General features: G+C 63.4%; 3 protein-coding genes across 13 annotated transcripts in view; 2 read left to right on the top strand and 1 right to left on the bottom strand.

Annotated features, from left to right (window-relative positions):
- RTEL1 (regulator of telomere elongation helicase 1) overlaps positions 1-10,819 on the top strand; it is a 49,359-nt gene extending 38,540 nt beyond the window's left edge. For 5 of the 10 annotated variants that reach the window (XM_015567697.1, XM_015567699.1, XM_015567695.1 and 2 more), the window contains exons 15-32: positions 538-606; positions 727-808; positions 3,260-3,392; positions 3,489-3,602; positions 3,685-3,988; positions 4,111-4,188; positions 4,498-4,575; positions 4,959-5,105; positions 5,178-5,293; positions 5,366-5,489; positions 5,585-5,726; positions 5,851-6,020; positions 6,505-6,600; positions 7,838-8,324; positions 8,846-8,962; positions 9,079-9,312; positions 9,399-9,769; positions 9,952-10,819. In XM_015567697.1, the coding sequence (XP_015423183.1) occupies positions 538-606; positions 727-808; positions 3,260-3,392; positions 3,489-3,602; positions 3,685-3,988; positions 4,111-4,188; positions 4,498-4,575; positions 4,959-5,105; positions 5,178-5,293; positions 5,366-5,489; positions 5,585-5,726; positions 5,851-6,020; positions 6,505-6,600; positions 7,838-8,324; positions 8,846-8,962; positions 9,079-9,312; positions 9,399-9,769; positions 9,952-10,212 (3,123 nt within the window). In that variant the 3' untranslated portion in view covers positions 10,213-10,819. The remainder of the gene's footprint in view (positions 1-537; positions 607-726; positions 809-3,259; positions 3,393-3,488; positions 3,603-3,684; positions 3,989-4,110; positions 4,189-4,497; positions 4,576-4,958; positions 5,106-5,177; positions 5,294-5,365; positions 5,490-5,584; positions 5,727-5,850; positions 6,021-6,504; positions 6,601-7,837; positions 8,325-8,845; positions 8,963-9,078; positions 9,313-9,398; positions 9,770-9,951) is intronic. The other 5 variants (XM_015567704.1, XM_015567701.1, XM_015567703.1 and 2 more) reach the window with 5 other exon arrangements.
- Positions 10,820-11,048: 229 nt separating this feature from the next.
- Positions 11,049-12,579, top strand: TNFRSF6B (tumor necrosis factor receptor superfamily member 6b). Its single transcript, XM_015567694.1, is given in 4 exon segments — positions 11,049-11,284; positions 11,287-11,451; positions 11,549-11,770; positions 12,227-12,579. Coding segments are annotated over 4 exon segments (801 nt in total). The 5' UTR covers positions 11,049-11,157; the 3' UTR covers positions 12,514-12,579.
- A 704-nt stretch (positions 12,580-13,283) lies between these two features.
- Positions 13,284-19,359, bottom strand: ARFRP1 (ADP ribosylation factor related protein 1). Of its 2 annotated transcripts, XM_006769513.2 has the most exons (7): positions 19,011-19,191; positions 18,686-18,773; positions 18,421-18,503; positions 15,258-15,339; positions 14,968-15,038; positions 14,237-14,337; positions 13,988-14,169 (listed from the first exon to the last, which is right to left on the bottom strand). In XM_006769513.2, exons 1-7 carry the CDS (start codon positions 19,101-19,103, stop codon positions 14,082-14,084), a joined length of 606 nt encoding a protein of 201 aa, XP_006769576.1. In that variant the 5' UTR covers positions 19,104-19,191; the 3' UTR covers positions 13,988-14,081. The 2 variants fall into 2 exon arrangements, with proteins under 2 accessions (XP_015423179.1, XP_006769576.1); XM_015567693.1 differs by lacking the exon at positions 14,237-14,337 and having other exon boundaries at positions 13,284-14,169; positions 19,011-19,359.
- Between the last annotated feature and the right edge of the window lie 6 nt (positions 19,360-19,365).

The following is a 19,365-nucleotide window of genomic DNA, read 5'->3' as shown; positions in this document are numbered from 1 at the left end:
GGCGGTGGGCTGGTCCGACGGACAGCCTGTGGGAACACGGAGGCTCATGGTTGTGCGGGGCAGAGGGTCCAAAGCTGGTCCGGGCTGGAGACTGAAGGAGGCCATCTTCCGAGGGACAGCGCGGGCAGGGTGTGGGCCGAGCTGGTGTGCGGCCGGCTCATGTGCGGGACCAGTCGACAGGATCTGGTGCTGCCAGGCACGGATGCCATTATGCACAGGCCCACTGGGCATCAGGCAGGGCAGGCCCAGCCGCTGGACAGTGCTGCGTGCACGCCCACTCGAGGTTGTTCCGGGGGGAAGGGGTCATGGAGGGTGGGGAGTGGAAAAGAGGGGGAGACGGCATGGCAGGCACCATGGGAGGTCACAGGGGACTCAAGCTGGTGTGACTGAAACTCCTGTGCATCTCCCAGCTGGGCCCTTAGGAGAGGGACAGGCAGAGGCTGTTGGCAGGACGGCAGGGGCAGGCGATGACGGCACCCTGCGTGTCTGTCTGTCCTGTGTGGTGTGTCCTGCTGACTTGCCCTCATCTCCTTTCAGATGGTGTTCAGCACAGACCCTGCCGAGGGCAGCTCCCCAGTGGGGCCCGAAGCCTCTCTGTCCTACAAGGTGGGGGCTGCCTCCGTGAGGGGCGATGGGCAGGGGTCTCTGTTCTATGGGATGGGGGCCGCCTCCAGAAGGGGGGCTACAGGTGGGGGGCTCAGGACACCTGTCCATTCTTCCCTCCAGGTACACATCCACCCTGACACCAGCCACAGGGGGACAGCTCATCGGTCAGATGCTTGGAGCTCCACAGCGTCCAGAAGGCAAGGTATGCATCTGGGGGACCGGACATGCTCCCCTGCCCGACCCCAGGGAGGGGCCACCCCAGCTGTCGGAGCTGGAGAGGCCTGCGAGGCGGCTGGGCAGCGGCACCTGAGCTGCCAGGCCTCCCACACCAGCCGGGATGTTTTCTTTCTTTTTTTAAAACATTTTTGTTGATTTCAGAGAGGAAGGAAGAGGGAGAGAGATAGAAACATCAATGATGAGAGAGAATCATGGATCGGCTGCCTCCTGCACGCCCCCTACTGAGGATTGAGCCCACAACCTGAGCATGTGCCCTTGACCCGAATCAGACCCAGACCCTTCAGTCCCCAGGCTGACGCTCTATCCCCTGAGCCAAACGGGCCAGGGCCACCCAGGACGTCCTGAGAAGCGTTGTCACCGGCCCCTGACGGTGTGCTGTGCTTTCACTGTCCAGCCGGGCGGACAGATGGGCAGGTTCAGGCTGAGGCCACTCCACGGGCCTCGGCTGCATCGGAGGGGTCTGCTGGCTGCTATCACTCAGGTCCCCGGGGGCGGGCCCCGTTTCCCTGACACCCTCTGTGAGCTCAGGCCTGTCGTGAGTCCTGCCCTCTTCCTGTCAGCTTCCCCTGCTGCCCTGGGTCCTAGGTCTGTGCAGGCACACGTGGCTCCTGGTGTGGGTGGCCTGTGTCGGCTCAGGCACAGACGCCTGAGGTGCCCAGTCCTGGCCACTGCCCCTGGGCACTTAGACTTAGGGTGGGGTTCGTAGCCCAACAGCTCCGGGGTAATGTGATGGTGCTGTGGTCAAGGCCACCCCCATCCTGGGCAGTCCCCAATGCTGCTGGCAGCCCACCACTGCCACCTGCTCCAGGTCAGCCCTCAGCACCCCTCTCCTCTCCACCGCTCTCCTCGGCTGTGCCTGCTGTCTCGTGGAGCCGAGCAGGGACAGAGGGTTAGGCGTGTGGGGCGGTCGTGCCGGGATCAGTTCGCCCCTCACACAGCACCACGATCTTGGGAGGCCAGCTGGGCCTTAGCCCTGGCAGGTGTAGGTGTGGAGGCTGAGTGGGTGCAGTGACCCGTGTTCCTGTACCTCTGAGAGCGAGAGGATTCTCAGAAGCAGCCACTCCTGGGTGGGTGTTTATAGGAAGTTGGATCATCTCCAGCCTCCCTGAAAGCTGGGAGTGGAAGGGAGGCCCGGGCCCAGAGGCGTGCAGGCCGAGGCCCGGCTCCAGGGCCCACACGTGCTCCTAGGGCACCTGTCTCTGCTGTGGCAGATGGCGATGTAGGAACCATCCAAACCTGTAGAGAATTTTTATAAGTTTGTTTGAGCCAAACTGACAATTGTCGGGAAGCAAAATCTGAAGGGATTGAGAAAATGCTCCGGAGAATGGTGGTTCTGCAGCTTATTTCATACATGAGAGCCATCGGTGGTGGGGTAGGGAGGTGGGAGAAGCAAAGTGGGGATGCCTCTGGGAGGGGATAAAAAAATAAGACACATAGTTTTACATTGGTGGGTACAGGATTGTTAAAATTTACTGCACATGGAGATGGTATGAGGGGGACAAGGTGACAAGGAGGGGTTCTGTGGACTCTGCTCTGAGGGGTCTGCCAGGGAGATCACGCTGCTGTTCATTCCCAAGGTCGGTTGTAGATGCGAACAGACCACACCAGGCTTAGTCAAGGGGAACACTGGCCTTTGTCAAAGAAGCTGCAGGCCTGGGGGGACCCGCTGTTAGTCTGGGATCTGTATGTTCAGACCGTCCTGGTGGTTACTTCCGGTTCTGAGTTTGTGGGGCTGCCCTGCAGCCTCCCTGAGCTTGTCGGGGTTTAGTGCATGGCCCCTTGATGTCCACGCAGGGCTGGCCCAGGCCGCCTCGTCCTCCGTCCACGTTGCAGGGAAGATCCCATCCTGAAAGTGGAAAAGGGTCTCTGGCCCCAGAAAGCGGCTCATTCTTTTCTGGAAGTGTCCCTGCTGACCTGTGACCTAGTCTTGGCGTTAGAGCCCTGTTTGAAGTCATTTCCTGAGCGTGGGGAGCAGCGAGTGGGAGGCAGGCGTGTCTGCCTGGGGGAAGCGGGTGGGGCCTGGTCTCCTTCCCAGCGGGCCAGGACGAGGGCCTGCCACTCCCTGTGAGCGGAAGGCACCCCTGCTGCTCCTGCCTCCCAGGCCTGAGCTGCCTCCTCTCTGCAGCTCCGGCATCTGTGTCTCCGGAGGCCCGGGTGTCGGGGGTGGGGCTCCTCTTCCTTCCTGGGGTGCCTGTGGCCTGGGTCTCCATGTCTGGGGTTGGGGTTGGCCGGCCTCTCTGGAGGTGACCCACTGCCTGTCCCAGCTTCTCTGGCTCAACTTCCTGTTCCCCAGGCCCCAGGCAGGTCCCGCGGTCACAGTCGGATGCGCCCAGCGGCTGCCTATGGAAGACTTGTAGGTGGCGGTCATGGGCCTCCCTGTGGGTGACTGAGTCCCAGCCTCATGTTCGTCCTGCAGGGAAGGTGCTCAGTTACTGGTGCTTCAGCCCTGGCTGCTGCATGCGCGAGCTGGTCCGCCAGGGCGTGCGCACGCTCCTCCTCACCAGCGGCACGCTGGCCCCAGTGTCCTCCTTCGCCCTGGAGATGCAGATGTAAGGCTGCCCCTGCCCGGGCTGCGGGCGATAGCCTGGGTGTCGGGGGTTCAGAACTTCACGGGGGACATCCCTGCCTTCCACCGCTGCCTCCAGCCCCTTCCCAGTCTGCTTGGAGAACCCGCACGTCATTGACAAGCACCAGATCTGGGTGGGGATTGTCCCCAGAGGCCCTGATGGAGCCCAGCTGAGCTCCGCCTTTGACAAACGGTAGGGGGACCTGACCTAGGGAGACGAGTGGGTGGGCCCAGTGCTGGGACCCACGTGGCAGTAGCCTCCTGGCTTCATGCAGGTTCTCTGACGAGTGCTTGTCCTCTCTGGGGAAGGCGCTAGGTGAGTTCCCGGGAAGCCCTGGCCTGGCTGTCCCATCCTGGACCCCACCCATCCATGGTGTCTGGGGAGCTCGCCTCGCCCCTGCCCAGCCCTGCACCCTTCCCTGCTTTCTCTTCCTGGGGCAGCCGGCGGGGCCTCTGGACGCCCTTCCCACTGACCATGGCCGCTCATTTCCAGTCAACATCACGCGCGTGGTCCCCCATGGGCTCCTGGTCTTCTTCCCCTCCTACCCCGTCCTGGAGAAAAGCCTGGAGTTCTGGCGGGTGCGTTCCCTTCGTGTGTCCTAGGGTGGGAGGGGAGCCCCAATGGCCAGTGTGGCTGTGGTGTGGCCCGTGGCTGCCAGGTCTCACGAGCCTGCTGTCCCCTTCTCCACCTCCTGCCGCAGGCCCGGGACTGTGCCAGGAAGCTCGAGGCCCTGAAACCTTTGTTTGTGGAGCCGAGGAGCAAGGGCAGCTTCTCAGAGGTCCGAGTTCGCTGGGGCTCCACTGCCCCATGGGTGCCCCGGGCTGGCCAGGGCCGTGGTGCGGTCCTGCTGGCCTGGGCCTGCTGCCTCCTGGAAAGCTAGGGCACAGCGATGGTGGCAGCAGGTGCCTGGGAGGAAAGGCTCTCAGCCCGGCTCTGTGTTTTCTGGGAAACTGAGCAGCCCTGGGTGCTGGGTGCGGGTCAGCCTGGGAAGCCAGCCATGAAGCGGCTGCCAGAGGAGGGTGCATGGGCCTCACTCGTGGAGGTGCGGGGCCGGGGCCCTGTTCCGGGTGACCCGTCTCTCCTTCAGGTGATGGGCGCGTACTACGCAGCTGTCGCCTCCCCGGGATCCCGAGGGGCCGCCTTCCTGGCCGTGTGCCGGGGGAAGGTGAGTCTGGTCCCACAGGCACGGCCCGTCTTCCTCACCCACAGGAGCTCGTGACAGGCCTGGGGACTGTGCTGTGGGTGGAACAGGCCGGCCCCTTCGCTTGGGCCCCACTTCCAGCAAATACGAGTTTGGAGGGCAGCCCCTGACCCTGGCTGGGGCCGGCCGGGGTGGGCACGGGTGGGAAGGAGGAGGAGGTTCCAAGAACAGACAAGTGGTCGTGGGGTTCGGGGAGTGTGGCCCCCAGCCAGGGCCTGGCCCAGGGTTGGAGGTCTGTCCCTAACTGTCCACACCTGGGAGCTTGTGGTCGTGAGGGTCCGGGCCAACCCTGAGGAAGGTCCGCAGGCTCCTGTGGGGCTTGTGGGTAAAGACTGTGCTCTCCCCAGGCCAGTGAGGGGCTGGACTTCGCAGATGTGAATGGCCGAGGGGTGGTTGTCACGGGTCTCCCGTACCCCCCACGCAAGGACCCCCGGGTCATCCTCAAGATGCAGTTCCTAGATGAGATGAAGGGCCGGAGTGGGGCCTCGGGCCAGGTGAGGTGCCACGTGGTGGGTGGGGACCTGGTGGCCTGGAGACCTTGTGACCAGCTCCTCCCCTTCCCCCAGTTCCTTTCTGGGCAAGACTGGTACCGGCAGCAGGCGTCCAGGGCTATGAACCAGGCCATCGGGAGGGTCATCCGGCATCGCCACGACTATGGGGCCATCTTCCTCTGTGACCACAGGTGTGGCCCTTTCACCGCATGGGGCCCCGGCTGGAGTGGGTGGGACTCGGGCTGATGGCCCCTCCCTCCCAGGTTCACCAGTGCGGACACCAGAGCCCAGTTGCCATCCTGGGTGCGCCCCCACGTCCAAGTATACAATCACTTCGGCCACGTCATCCGAGATGTGGCCCAGTTCTTCCGGGTGGCTCAGAAAACAGTGAGTCCCGAATGCCCAGCTGGCTGTGCCCCCTTGCTCTCCCCAGGGGAGGAGTTGGGTGGGACCCCCAACCCCAACCACCTGTGACTGTCCAGATGCCGGCGCCCCTAGCTGCCACCCCAAGCCTGGGCCCGGGAGAAGGCACTGTCCCAGTGGCTGTGTCGCTCGGGGCCCTCTCCACCAAGAAAGCCAAGAGTCTGGACCTGCACATCGCCAGCCTGAGGCGGAGGCCTCCAGGTGCGTGTGGCCAGGTGACGTGGCTGGGGGCTGCTCCCACAAGGCTGGCGGCAGGCAAGGCCTGAAGACCAGAGCACGTGGGTCTGACTGTTGCGGGGACCTGATCACCCCTGCCCTCCCCCAGGCATGCCAGCCTCCGGGGACGGCGGGGACACCGAAGGCAGCCTGTGTGTGGAGTATGAGCAGGAGTCGGTTCACACCCAGCGAAGGCCTGTGGGGCTGCTGGCCGCCCTGGAGCACAGCGAGCAGCTGGCCCGAAGGCCCGGGGAGCAGGCCGGGCCTGGGGAGGAGGAGGTATGGGTGCTGGGGCTCCAGAGATGAACACAGACCCCAGGCACTGCCTGTCTGTTCTCGGGCACGTCCACACTCACCCCGTAAGTCCCCTTGTTGGGCAGGTGGTTGGGGTTTCAGCCCACACCTAAGCCCCTGGCTGGTGCTCCCCTGCACCCCCTCACTGGGGCTCCACTGCTCCCTGTGGTTTCCACATGGTCCTCTGGGGCCCGGCCTTGCTGCACCCTTCGGGAGCCTGGCTGTGGCAGCTCCTGCCCAGCGGCTTTCGCCCAGAAGACCGTCACTGTGACCTGGAGGTCCCTGTGTCCTGCTGGGTGGCATCCCCTGTTCCCGTCCCATTAGCCCTGTCAGTTACTGCAAGACCACGTGCCCGCACCTGCTCTCGGGCTCTGCCCCCAGCTGACCTCACTGTGGCCCCAAAGTGTCACGCAGGGCTTTGGGGCCCGAGGGCCTGGGTTGGGATCACAACTGTGTGACCCCCCCCCAGGCACAGTGCCACTCCAGCACATCCCTCCCGGGTGAGAAGAGGTCTGTGGCGGAGCAGAGAGGAAGCAGGAAGAAGATCAGGCTGGTCAGCTGCCAGGTGGGTGAGCCACCCAGACCCACCTGGGGATGTGGTGGGAGCCACAGGCTGTTGCAGCTCTTAGTGCTCCTGTCCACGGCCAGTGGCCCTGACCCAGCAGAGTGTGAGGTGTGAGCCGGCCAAGCCTGCGCCATTCTAACTCCACTGTCCCTTAGGGGTGGGGGGCTCGGCTGGACAGTGGTGTTGGGTGCAGGAGCTGAGTGTGCAGTGTGGCTGCGGTGCCTGCCTGGCCCCGCCTTCACTTTGCTGGGACGTTCACAGCGAGGTGCAGATTTGCGTCTTGGTCCTGACAGTACCGACTGGCTCCTGGGGCCCAGTTGCTTGTTGGCGTGGGGCCAGGCCTGCACAGGCCCCCTCTCCTCATTCAGCCTTTCACGGTGGGAGCACAAAGTGTGCGAGAACAGCATGGCCTGACGCCGGCCAAGGGGCCCCTGTCCTGGGACCCACGCCGAGTCCTGCACATTTGTGGTCAGGTTGGGCCTTTCAGACACGTGGGCTCATTCCACAGAAGGCCCTGCCCCCAGCAGGTGGGAGTCAGGCCCGGCCCTGGAGGCTGCACTGGGGCGGGCCTGTAGCCAGGCTGGCTCACCAGGGCAGTGCTGGGCCCTGGCAGGAGGTAGAGGCTATGTGCCCACACATGGGGAAGGTCTGTGTCCCCATCCTCAGATGAAGGCAGTTGAGAGCAACTGAGTAGACAGCCTGGGCCAAGAACTTCGGAAAGCCCCGCACACTGCCTTTGTCCATTCCCCTTGCTTCTGGGAAAAACCAGGCGGGGGTGTCAGGAAGTGGGCTGGGTGCCAGGGGCCTGCCTGTGCTCTGAGAGCTGAGCTGGGCAGACCAGAAAGCCTGGCTTCCACGCTTCCCATCTAGGCCCCATGTCAGGGCCTAGGGCGCAGTGGGAATGGAGCAGGACACTGCCAACCCCTGGGTTTGAGACGTGTCCCTTGCTGTGAGCTGCCCACCTCCGAGCCAGGCGTGTCCTCTGAGCTGAGAGAGCCCGCTGCAGCTGTACTGGCCCTGGATGCCCCATCCTGGAACCCAGTGGGGGCAGGAGGTGGGGCTGGAGGTGCAGCCCAGGGCCTCAGATCCACCTGTGCTGGTCCTGAGAGGCGTGGCCTCCCTGCAGCCCCTCCTGGCTGCCTTCAGCATTTTTTTCCTGCCACCTGCCAGCCACACCCTGGAACAGTGAAGGGTCTGAAGGGTGAGGTGTGTCTGATGGGCTCCTGGCTGTGTCCAGCAGGAGGGGCTGGCGGCAGGTGCGCAGGCGGACAGAGCCAAGCTCTTCATGGTGGCCGTGAAGCAGGCACTGAGCCGGGCCAGCTTTGCCGCCTTTACGCAGGCCCTGCAGGAGTACAAGGGCTCGGACGACTTCCAGGCTCTGGTAGACCACCTCAGCCCCCTCTTTGCCCAAGACCCCAAGAAGCACAGCCTGCTCCAAGGTGCCTGGGATGCCGCAGTCACGGGGTGGGTCAGAGGACACTGGGTGGGTCACCTCGGGGCAGGGTTGTCCCTGCTCCCTAGCAAAGATCTGGATGGTGGCTGCAGCGCGTGGCACCCGCGCACCCAGACACCCTCTCCAACAGGCTTCTACCAGTTCGTGCGGCCCCACCACAAGCAGCGATTTGAGGAGCTCTGCCTCCAGCTGACGGGCCGAGGCTGTAGCCATCTGCCTGAGCACAGCCTTCCGCGTGGGCAGTGGACACAGCCAGCCCTGGACCCCGGTGGTGAGTGGGGCCTTCCCCAGGCAGACCCTCAGGGGCTGGCACCTGGGGTCCCGAGGTGGGTCCTAGCTTGGTCCAGCCTCACTGTTTCTACAGGGGCCAATGGATCACTGCAGGGTGGCACCATGTCGGCCCCCAGAGCATGTACAGCTGTCGTCTTATCTGCACCGGGGTCCTGGAGCCCCTTGTCCCTCCCCCCAGAGCGGGCCCTGCACCTCCAGAGCGAGGGAGCCAGTCCCTGTCCCTGACCAGCCTGCCCTGGGTGGGACTGCCTCAGGGACACTGCCCTGGGGAGGGGACTTTCCAGCCCCAGAGTCACTCCCCCCTGGGGTTGATGCCACAGGATGTCCCTCTGAGCAACCGGATGTCCCTCTGAGCAACCAGCTGTCCACGGGGCCGTGTAAATCAGGTCCGAGGAGGGTTGTGAGCCCAGCCTCCCCTTGGGCAGACCTGCCTCCTCCCTAGGGAGCACTCGGATCCTTTGAGACCAGCTGGATAACTCCTGTGTCTCCATGTTCCTTCAGGAAGGAGGGAGCCTGTCCCCAAGATGACCCTGTCCCAGAATGCGGCCAGGCAGCTGGACACTGGAGGGCACCTGAACCAGGGACAGCCTCACCTGGCCTCCAGGCCGCCACCAGAAGGTACATGGGCCCTGAAGAGGCTTCTGACCAGAGCCAGGAGCAGAGCTAGACCTCGGAGGGGAGGAGCCTCCTGGGGGCTCTGGGCCCCGACACAGTCCGTATTCCCTCCCTCTCAGGAGACACTGGCCTCTGTACACAAGAGGGGTGTGGTGCCCCTCAAGCGGAGAAGCCGAGCCAGCCTGCTGTGAGCACCTACCTGGCAGATGCCCGCAGGGCCCTGGGGGCTGCAGGCTGCAGTCAGCTCCTGGCAGCACTGACCACCTACAAGCGGGATGATGACTTTGAGAAGGTGGTGGCTGTGGTGGCAGCACTGACCACCTCGAGGCCTGAGGACTTGCCGCTGCTGCAGAGCAAGTTTCTGAGGAGGGGACTTGGAGGGGCTCGGCGGGAGGAGACTCGGGGGATGGGGGCAGGTCCTGAGCAGCCCTCCCCGCAGGGTTCAGCATGTTCGTGCGCCCACACCACAAGCTGCGCTTCTGGCAGACGTGTGCAGACCTGACCGGCCGGCCCACCCCGGACACAGGCACTGTGCCCCCGGGACCCCAGGAAGGGAGCTCCGAGGTGTTTCCCATCCTCACCCCCAGGGTGACCTGCTGGTGCTCTTGCCACCCCTACCCTGTCACCCCAGAGCCTCCGCAGCCTTGGGAGGCACGGGCAGCAGAGGCGCACCAGCCACCCCTCAGACTCACTCCTCTGTGTCCAGGCCCCTCCGAGCCAGAGAGACTAGGGAGGACCCAGAGCAAGATCTCCTCCTTCCTCAGGCCACGGCTGGACCCCCATGACCCCACGGACAGACAGTCTGAGTGGGTAGGTCTCGTGGGTGCTGGCTGCCAGCAGAGGAAGCTATCCCTTCCCCATGTCCCTCCTGCTAACAGCAGCACCCAGGTCTTGACCAGCCCTCAGGGACATGGCTGCCGGGCACCACCACTCTGGGGTGGGTGGGCAGTGGTGCCTGGCAGGTGTGGCCAGCGTCCTCTGTGTCTTCCCAGACCCCCAGGAGGACACTGCGTACTGGACCTGGGGTGCCTCCGCCAGGAAACAGAGCCACGGGCCACTCTTCTGAGACGACTGGGCACAGCAGGGCCTCCAAGGCTGAGGCCACCCTCCCTGGATGCAGCATGGACACTTGTCTGCTGGCTCAGGGTGGGCCAGGCCCAGCACCAGCAACCTGCCAGTCAGAGAGGCCGGTCTGCACAAGGGACACCCCTGAGACCGCAACCAGGTCTCGGGCCACCTGGGAGAAGCCCTGAAGCCACCGTGGGGTGGGTGGGTGAGGTGCTTCCCCAGAACTTTCCCTGGCTGCTGGCTTGTGGGGGTGGGGGGCTCAGGGGTCCACAGCTGGGCCGCACCTGGAACAGGTGGTCTGCTCCCTGGCATGCTGGGACTGAGCCTGGGGGTGGGCTGAATAAAGCTGCTGGCATATAGGGATGCTCTTCGCATTGCCTGGGCTTGGTGATGGTGTTTGAGGTGCCAGAGAGAAAGGATGGGGGCATCTGCACGGGGTCCCCCTCCCACCGTCCCACGAGAGGGTGCTGTGAGCATGTTGTCTGAACTTGGCTCAGCCTCCATCCTTGCAGCTGGACAGGAAGACACTGATACCAGAGGAAAGAGGAACTTGCCTCTCCCCCCGCGCCCCTTATACCTCCCTGGAAGGCTTTGTCACTGGATCACAAGCTGTGCCTGGTGATAGGAGGGCCTTCATAGGACTGCCTCCTGCACTAGGGGGGCAGGGGGACTGGGCCAGGCCAGGCGAGGGTGCTGCGACTGTGCCCCAAACTGGGTCAGAACATGCCCTAGCTGGTTTGGCTCAGTGGATAGAGTTGACCTGCAAACTGAAGGGTCGTGGGTTCAATTCCAGTAAAGGGCACATGCCGGGTTGCAGGCTTGATCCCCAGTAAGAGGTGTGTAGGAGGCAGCTGATCAATGATTCTCCTCATTGATGTTTCTATCTTCCTCCCTCCCTGAAATCAATAAAAATATATTTAAAAAACAAATTTAACTGGGTCAGAACATGGCCTGCGGAAGGTCACCGGCCTCTCCCTGGGGTGTGGCGAGGCCAGCCTTTATAGGAGGCGCTGGCCAGAGCTGGAGTACTCTGGTTGGCTGCAGGTAGGGTGGGCGGGGCCTGCTTCCGCGGGGAGGAGTGGGGCTGTGGTGAACTGGTGTCCCCGCTGAGTCCCGCTGGAGGGAGGATCATGAAAGCACATGCGAGGCTGCCCCTGATCCTGCCGAGGGCACTACCGTTCCTGCTGCTGCTGCTGGCTGTGCGCGGGCCAGCGGAAGACGTGCCTACCTACCCGTGGTGGGATGTGGCCACGCGGGAGTGGGCCGGTACTGCAACGTGGTCTGCGGGGAGCACGAGGAGGAGGCGCGGCCCTGCTCCGGCGTCCACAACAGGGCCTGCCGCTGCCGCCCAGGCTTCTTCGAGCTCGCGGGCTTCTGCCTGGAGCACACGCCCTGCCTGCCTGGCTATGGAGTGGTTGCCCTTGGTGGGTGCTGGGCACTCTGTGGGTGGTGCTGGGCCAGGACTCCTTCCATGAGGATGCCCCGGGTCCCCCTGACCATGTCCTTCCATCTCATCCCCAGGCACCCCCACCCAGGACACACAGTGCCAGCAATGTCCCCCAGGCACCTTCTCGGCCAACAGCTCCAGCTCAGAGCAGTGCCAGCCCCACCGCAACTGCACGGCCCTGGGCCTGGTCCTCAACGTGCCGGGCACCCCCTTCCATGACGCCATGTGCACCAGCTGCACAGGCCCTCCACTCAGCCCTCCAGAGCCGGGGGGTGCAGGTGACTGGAGGGGGACAGGTGAGCCATGGGGTGCAGGTGACTGGAGGGGGACAGGTGAGCCAGGGGAAGGGGCACAGATGAGGGGGGATGGGCCATGGGGCAGCAAGCTCAGCCTGTGCCCTGCCCCAACTCTTGGTCAGTCCAGCCCTTGGAGCCATGAGGCCTTTAGTGGGCGTCTGGGAAGTGCCTCCAGCCTCGTGGGGCTAAGGGTCCCCAAAACCCGCGGAGCAGCCATGGGTAGTGGCAGTGGCACCATTGAGTGCACTATGCTGATGGCTTTAGCTGGCAAGCAATGTTTTTCCCCACCCCATCACTGAGTGCTCGTCAGCAGCGGCATCCCCTCACCCCAGGGCCGCCTCTCCCACCCACCTTCCTGGCATGGGGTCCCAGCAGGGGCATGGGGAGGGCTCTGTCTGCAGGGAGCCCTCACCCCAGGACCTGGCCCAACCTCCACCTTGCCTGACCCTCCCACAGGGACGGAGGAGTGTGAGCGCGCCCTTGTGGACTTCGTGGCTTTCCAGAACGTCTCCTTCAGGAGACTCCTGCAGCTGCAGCAGGCCCTCTCGGGTCCGGGGGCATGGACTCCCCGTCGGCCCTGGGAGGACCGCATGTCCTTGCAGCAGACGCTGCAGAGGCAACTCATGAAGCTCCGCGAGGCCCGGCCAGGGGCGTTGGTGGCGGGGCTGCTGCAGGCCCTGCACACAGCCAGGCTGCCGGGGGTGGAGCGCACTATCCGAAAGCGCTTCTTCCTGGCCAGCTGAGCCCCGTATTTATTCTACTGGCCGGGCATCAAGTGTAGTTTTTATAAAACCCTTCTGTAAAATCGATTGTGTAGGACAGTGCTGTGTGACGGTGGTGGACTGAGGCAGACCTTGATGGCAGGGAGGATCATGGGAAATGGCCAGTGGGTGGAGGTGGGGCCTTCCCGCCGTGGGGCACAGGGGAGCTGAGGCTCACTCCATGGCCCAGCCCAAGCTGAGCTCTGGGTAGCTGGGAGTGTGGAGGGTAGGTCAGGGCCAGTCAAGGAGTGGCAGTGCCCAGGAGGGTCACCAACTCCAGGGCTCTGCTGTGAAAGGACTCAGCGACTGTCCCCCTCCCTTTGGGTCCCACCCACTCCCTACCGCAGGGGACTTCCCAGGAGACCAGTGTCCCACTAGCTTTCTGGGAAATGGCTTTTCGCTCGGGGCAGGATCACACCCTCACATGAGGGAACCCACGGAACAAGGGACTAAATGGCTCCAGGGTGGGGGATGGGACTCCCAGCCCTAGCTGCCCCCACCTCCCAAAAGGCCCAGGACTTCTCATGAGTCACTTTCCCTGCCACTGGGTCCCCAGCCCCATCCCTGACTCATCCCTTTCCCAGCAGCTCCTCTCAGGTCTCCTCTGGGGAGGGAGGGAGGGGAGGCTGATGGGACCTCCCTGGAACATGAAGCCAGCAGGTCACTGGCAATGGGCCAGCCATTCCCAAGACAGCAGGAAATGGCCTGGACGCCCTTGGGCTGTGGCCATGACACAGGCTCGGAGAAGGGTACACAGGGGCCACGCAGACTGTCTTTTATTTTCTGCACAGGCACCCTGGCCAGGCTGCTGGTCACCAGCTCCCACAGGGGCCATGTGAAGAAGGGCCCCAGGACCAGCATTGCCTGGAGGGCCTGCGCTGCTGGGCACAGGCCTGGAAGGAGATGCACCCCTCACGCTCAGCTGGGAGCACAGGCACCAATGGGGCAACATAGGGACCCAGCCCACCTCCCAACACCCCTGACGCATCCCTGAGCTGGCAGCCGTGGCTGTCCCAGGTGGTGGCAGGTGTGCTAGGGGCCTCCCACTCCCAGCTTTTTGCTCCCTGATGTGGGCCGGTGGTGGTGGCGGCGGCAGCAGGGTCCACATGGCTAGGCAGATCGCACCTAGCCAGTCCTGGGGCTGCACCAGAGCCCAGGACCTTCAGGCCTTTGGGGATGTGGGTTAGGCCTCCTTCAAGGTGACACCAACTCCCAGCCCACCTCCACGATCAGAGGAGGCAGAGGCCGAGCTTCGTGGGCATGCTGTGGATGGAAAACCCGCCCAGGCCAGGCTGGGGCAAGCAGCTCCAAAGGCACCCACAGGGCCGAAAACCAGGCCCTTGAGTGGGCCCTGCTGCCCCCACTGCCTTGGCGGAAGCCTCCGGGCACCTACACTTTTCAGGACACAAAAGTCTGTCTTAGAGAAAAAACAAAGCAAATGAAAAAATCCAAAGGCAAAGCCAGCCCCAGCCCCGGGACTGGTGGCTCCAGCTGGCAGGTGTGCTCCTGGCTCAGGCACCAGCTGTACGTGCCCCCGGTGCCGGCTGCACCTACGTGATGTCCCTCTGCCGCGGCGGCCGGTGCACATTCCGCACGACACACTTCACCATCCACTCGATGCCCTCGCGCACCCCTTTGCTGTGGAGACAGTAGGTATGAGGTGGGGCAACCTGGGACCCTGGGGCAGGGTGAGGGCCCCACTCACCCCGTGAGGGCTGAGCAAGCCTGGGTCAGGCAGTCCCGCCGGCCGATCTTGGAGGTGCAGTCACTGAACGCAGTCTTGATATCCGGGATGGAGAGGCAAGTCTGGGGGGGTTGGGGGGGGGTGGGCAGGCTGTAAGGCACACCCCATCCCGCCTGAGGCCATTTTCTGGCATCAGAGAAACTGTCTGGCCCCCAGGGCAGTCCCTAGAGCTGCCAGAGCTCAAAGATGGGGGCTGAGAACAGGATGGGAGGCCAAGGTGGGCCCTTCAGGGCTTCTCTGCCCAGGAGGGTCCTACCTGGTGAGTGGCCACAGACAGCTACGAGCAGGCGGATAGGAGCAAACTAAGATGCACCTTCAGGATGCTGTAAACACCCACCCTGTGCACAGCCCTTGACTGGTGGTCCCCAGAATGGCCTGTGTCCCACCCCAGACAGTCCCTGGTTTGGAAGTAGGGCTAGCACCGCTGCCAACTCCAAGAGCAGCAGACAGGCTGGCGTCAGCTCTGACTCCACCCTGAAAAGACACCACCTTTGTCTCCTCTCCAGAGCTTTCTGCGGGTCATGTGGGTCTCCCAGGGCTGCAGAGAGACAGGGTGTAGCTGCCCCCGCATCCTCCCACCCCCAGTGGAGAGAAAGTGCCCTGCACAGCCAGGAGAGGCCTCAGGAGAGCTCTGTGCACTCGGGGCAGACACCGCCGTGCAGGGTGTCCGAGGAAGGTGGGGGCAGGCTCACCTCAACGTCCTGCTTGTTGGCCAGCACCAGGATGGGGACACCGTCCAGAGCCTCGCTCATGACCATCTTCTCTGGAATAGGCAAGAGGAAGCATTAGCACCCTTTTTCCCCCTTTGTCCGCCTGACCACCCAGCCACACCCAGGAGTCCATACATTCCTACCAACCTCTTCACAGGCGGGGACACTCCCTCATGGCCAGGACCCTTGGACCTGACATGGCCCAGTCCAGACACATGGGATGTGCGGACTGGACATGAACAGCCCCCCAGCCCCAGGTGGGCTGTACCCACCGAAAGCTTGCTTGGACTCCGACAGTCTGTCCTCGTCGGTGGAATCGATGACATAGATGACACCGTGGCACTCAGCATAGTACTGGGGAAGGCAAAGGGGCAGAGGGTGAGCCATGGGCATTCAGCCAACCCCCAGCTGCAAGAGCCTTATATGGGGTGCCTTCTGTGGGTGGGGAGGTAGGGTGGAGTGGAGGTGCGCCCCACAGGCCCTTCAAGGAAGGACTTGCTGACCACTTCCTAGGGGCTGTATCCCATATCCTACTTCAGGGCCGGCTCCTAAAAGCCACCCATGACCACAGGCCTGATGGTGGCCCGAAAGGAGAAATGGGGCTTGGAGCTGGAGGCTGGAGGAGCCCAGACCGAGCCGGTCCCCAAGCAGACCTGGAGGTGGAGTCACCGGTGGGGCCTCATACTGGCACCGAAAGCAAGCCGAGACGGGCCTCCAAGGGCAGGCCAGTGCCACCTGTGCAGCAGCTCTGTGCCCTGTGCTGGATGGCAGGGCCAAGGACCAGGCCAGCTGAGCTTACAGCTGTGTGTTCTGGATGGTGCCAGAGGGTGGTCAGCGTGGGCTTGCTGACAGCAAGGGTCACGGGAGCCCCCTGCCAACTCTTAACTGCCAGAGCCCGGGCTGTGGGGGCGAGTGGAACATATGCACAAAAGCAGGGCCTTCTGAGAGATGGACTCCCTGGGCTTGGGGCACCAGAGACACAGCCACAGACCTGGCGAGTCCACATTCTGCACCAACCAGAAAAGAGCCCTGGCCATGTCCACACTGCGGAGCAGACGACAGAACCTTGCCACTGGGCCCTACCCCTCCTGCCTGTCACCCGACACAGCCAGGCTGTGCTGTGGACTGGGCAGGATGACCCAGTAGTCAGCAAGCCAAAGGACACTCTGGAACATTCCTGAGAGTGACGCCCGCCCCATCTAAGACAAGCCTTTATCTGTACTTGCTAGAGGCAGCCCTGGGTTTTGCAGGCCGTGCACCCTGCACACCAGCCTGCATGCTGAGGGACGTGCGGCTACAGCTGCTCCGGGCACACTGGCCTGTTGCTGGCTGAGCCGGCGGGCCCACAGGAGAGGCCTCTGTGCAGAAAGGAGGCCGCTCACTCCGGGGCTGGCAGCAGGTGAGAATCGCACACAGCCACGAGGTGGCAGAAGACTACACTCCCAGCGTGTCTGGGCCCTCGTAGGGTGATGGCTCAGTGATGAGAACACAGCTGAGGTGGAGTGTGAGCAGGCTGCCCCACCCCACGACACCCACCACACCCCAACCCAATGGCTGCGTCACCCATGGCCATGTGGGGGAACCTACAAAGCCACTGGGAACAGGAGAGAGCTCAAGTGTGGCTTTTGGGTGGACACACACCAGTCCCTGGGGTGTAGCCTAGAGGGACAGAGGCCAAGCGCCAGGTGGCCTTCCTGTGTGGGAAGACATGGCCTATCTAGGCATTGGTGAGGGGTATGGGCCCTGCTCATCACTTCCATTGCCCACAGGGCTCAGCCACCCACCCCATGGCACTGGGTTCGGCAGAGTTGGTCACTGCAGCGCCCGCTCACCAGTGTCACAGCAGGAGACCTTCTGTGCCACAAACCCTGGCTGCCTCCTGGGCATCTTGGCAGAGAGCCCATCCGGTGGGCGTAACAGACCCTACCACAAGAGGTGGGGTACCACTCTACAGCGGGCTGGGAAGCACCTGAGGAACCCAGGGGGCCCACCAAGAAAGAGGGCTCAGACCCTCGTGAGGAGGCCACACCAACACACAAGTGGTAGCTAAGGGGGGGACCACACCAACTGCAAAGCCAGCCTACAGTCCTCCCTTTCCTGTCCCTTTTCCAGCTTCCCCTTAGCAGAGCCTGGGACTTGGGAGGAGACATCCCCCAAGCAGAGGCGTGAATTCAAGTGGCAAAGGAGGCCTCCACAGAAACGGTCACCCATTGAGGCCTTACTGCCCAGCGGTGGGCAGGATGCCAAGTGGACAGACCCTTGTTGGTTCTTGCAGGACCCACACTGCCAGGTCACAGCTGCCCAGGGCAGCCTACCAGGTGGCCCACCGGGTGACAGGGAGTCCTGGCCAGCTTGGCCCGCCTGGGCACATGAGGAACACTTGCCTCCAATGCTCCCCACTGGCCCCCCGCAGGCTGACCTCGCCCTGTCCAGTCCTGCACCTTCCCACTCCCAACACCCACGCTGCACCCCAACCTCTGCCTCAGTATTAGCTCCGGAGACCCTGGCCTACAACAGGTCAGGATCTGTGTTCACTCCCCACATGGTCTGGGATTCAGACGTGTAGGCTCGAGCGTGGCTCTGCCTCAGGAGAGCTTTAATGGCCAAGCCTTCTGGCCACAGACAGAAGCTGCCCTCTTGGTTGGAAGTCAAGGTGGGAGGAAACACTTGGGGGGGGGGGCAGGAAAGGGGGACTGGGCACCTGTTGCTGGGATCAAACCAGAATCAGGACCTTGCCTTCAGTTCTATGGAAGTCAAGGTGGGAGGAAACACTTGGGGGGGGGGGCAGGAAAGGGTGACTGGGCACCTGTTGCTGGGATCAAACCAGAATCAGGACCTTGCCATTCAGTTCTAAACACATGGCCACCAGCAAGTGCCGGGAAGACATGCCTGTGCCCCCAACATTAGCCCAGCATGCCCATCGCGCCAGTTCACCGAGGGAGCTGCCTAAGGGCAGGAGCTGGGTCTGTCCTCCTCGCTGCTACCCCTGTGCTTGGGGTGCAGGGAAGGGCACCACTGCCTCAGAAATGCCCAAACCCTGTGTCAAAAGAGAGAGTAGCATGGGCATCCTGGCCTGACTCTGGAGGATGCTCCTAAGCCAGAACGGAGAGAAGGGCCAAGTGGAGAGGCCAGGCCGATGCTGCTGAGCACGCCGGCACTGTGCCCCCCCATCTGGCTCTGGGCCACCTGGTCTCACCCTATGTTCATTAGCAACACCTCTACGCCCAAAGGAAGGAAGTGGATCCTCACCCACAGGGGACTGTTGCAGGAGCCAGGGTAGAATGGGGGGAGCTTCAGGAACAGAGAGGGTGACCGAGCTGCTGACAGGAAGTAAAGAAGGTGAGTCTGAGGCCCTTTGGAAAAGCGGGGACTGGACAAGGGTGCCACCTGGAGGGAAATGGCGTGGGAGGCAGGTGGCCTGTGCATCCGTCTCACCTTGTCCCACAGAGACTGCAGCTCCTCCTGCCCCCCTAAGTCCCAGAACATGAGTCGAGCCTTCCCCACGTCCACAGTGCCGACTGGGGAGAGAAGAGTCCCGGTGAGGCTGTGGCCCGGGTCCATGACAGTCTCACCGCTCCCCTGCGAACAGCACCCCGCTCCCGTGCACCTGAGGTGGCCCACCAGGAGCCGGTGGCCTCAAAGGACAACACAGCACCCTCTGGGCTAGGACCCACACCCACCGCGCTCAGCGCCCCCTTACTGTTCAGACCCACGGTGGTGGTGATTTTGGAGAGACTCATCCCCTTGTAGTTCTTGCTAAACCGGGTTTTGGATTGCTCCAGGAAGGTCTGAGGGACAGGAAGAGACAGGCAGGAGGCACTAGAGTCGTTTTCAAGGCTGTTCATGTCCCTCCGTGGGCTTATTCCGCAAACAGACGTTTTGCTGTTAAAGCAGCTGGCGGGGACTGTCCCATGGCCTTGGATGGGGAATAAATTTGGGTGTCCCAAGGCCTTGGATGGGGACTGGATTCAGAGCAGGCAGTGCAAGGCCCAGGCCAGCGGGGCCTCGGACAGGGGGAAGCGTACCGTCTTCCCGGCATTGTCCAGGCCCAGGATCAGGATGCAGTACTCGTCCTTCTGGAACACGTACTTGTACAGCCCCGACAGCAGCGTGTACATCCTGCCAGGGTGCCAGGAGCTGAGTCCAGGCCGGGGACCGCCCAGCCTCCCCACCCTGGCGACCTGACCCGGCCCACCGCCCTGTGGCCCCGCCCACCGCCCTGCGGCCCCGCCCCGCAAAGCCTCCAACACCGCCTCCAGCTCCCTGCGGAGCGCAGGGCGCCCCCCACTACTTCACTCCCGCTTGGCGCCGCCAGAGACTCGCTTCCTCTGCCAGACGGGGGTCACCGCGCCTTCGCTCAAACTCGGTCCCGCCCATCAG

The sequence above is a fragment of the Myotis davidii genome, unplaced genomic scaffold (genome assembly GCF_000327345.1).
Source record: "Myotis davidii unplaced genomic scaffold, ASM32734v1 scaffold244, whole genome shotgun sequence".
Classification (NCBI taxonomy): domain Eukaryota; kingdom Metazoa; phylum Chordata; class Mammalia; order Chiroptera; family Vespertilionidae; genus Myotis; species Myotis davidii.
This window is presented reverse-complemented; position numbering and strand designations above follow the sequence as displayed.

Bases quoted from the DNA above. Each gene is read 5' to 3' on its own strand.
- ARFRP1 (XM_015567693.1), bottom strand. From the start codon at position 19,103: ATGTACACGCTGCTGTCGGGGCTGTACAAGTACGTGTTCCAGAAGGAC. The intron at 18,774-19,010 runs GTACGCTTCCCC...CCTGTCCCTCAG, and splicing joins TGGACAATGCCGGGAAGACG to ACCTTCCTGGAGCAATCCAA. The intron at 14,170-14,967 runs GTGAGCCTGCCC...CTGTCTCCACAG, and splicing joins CCAACAAGCAGGACGTTGAG to CAAAGGGGTGCGCGAGGGCA.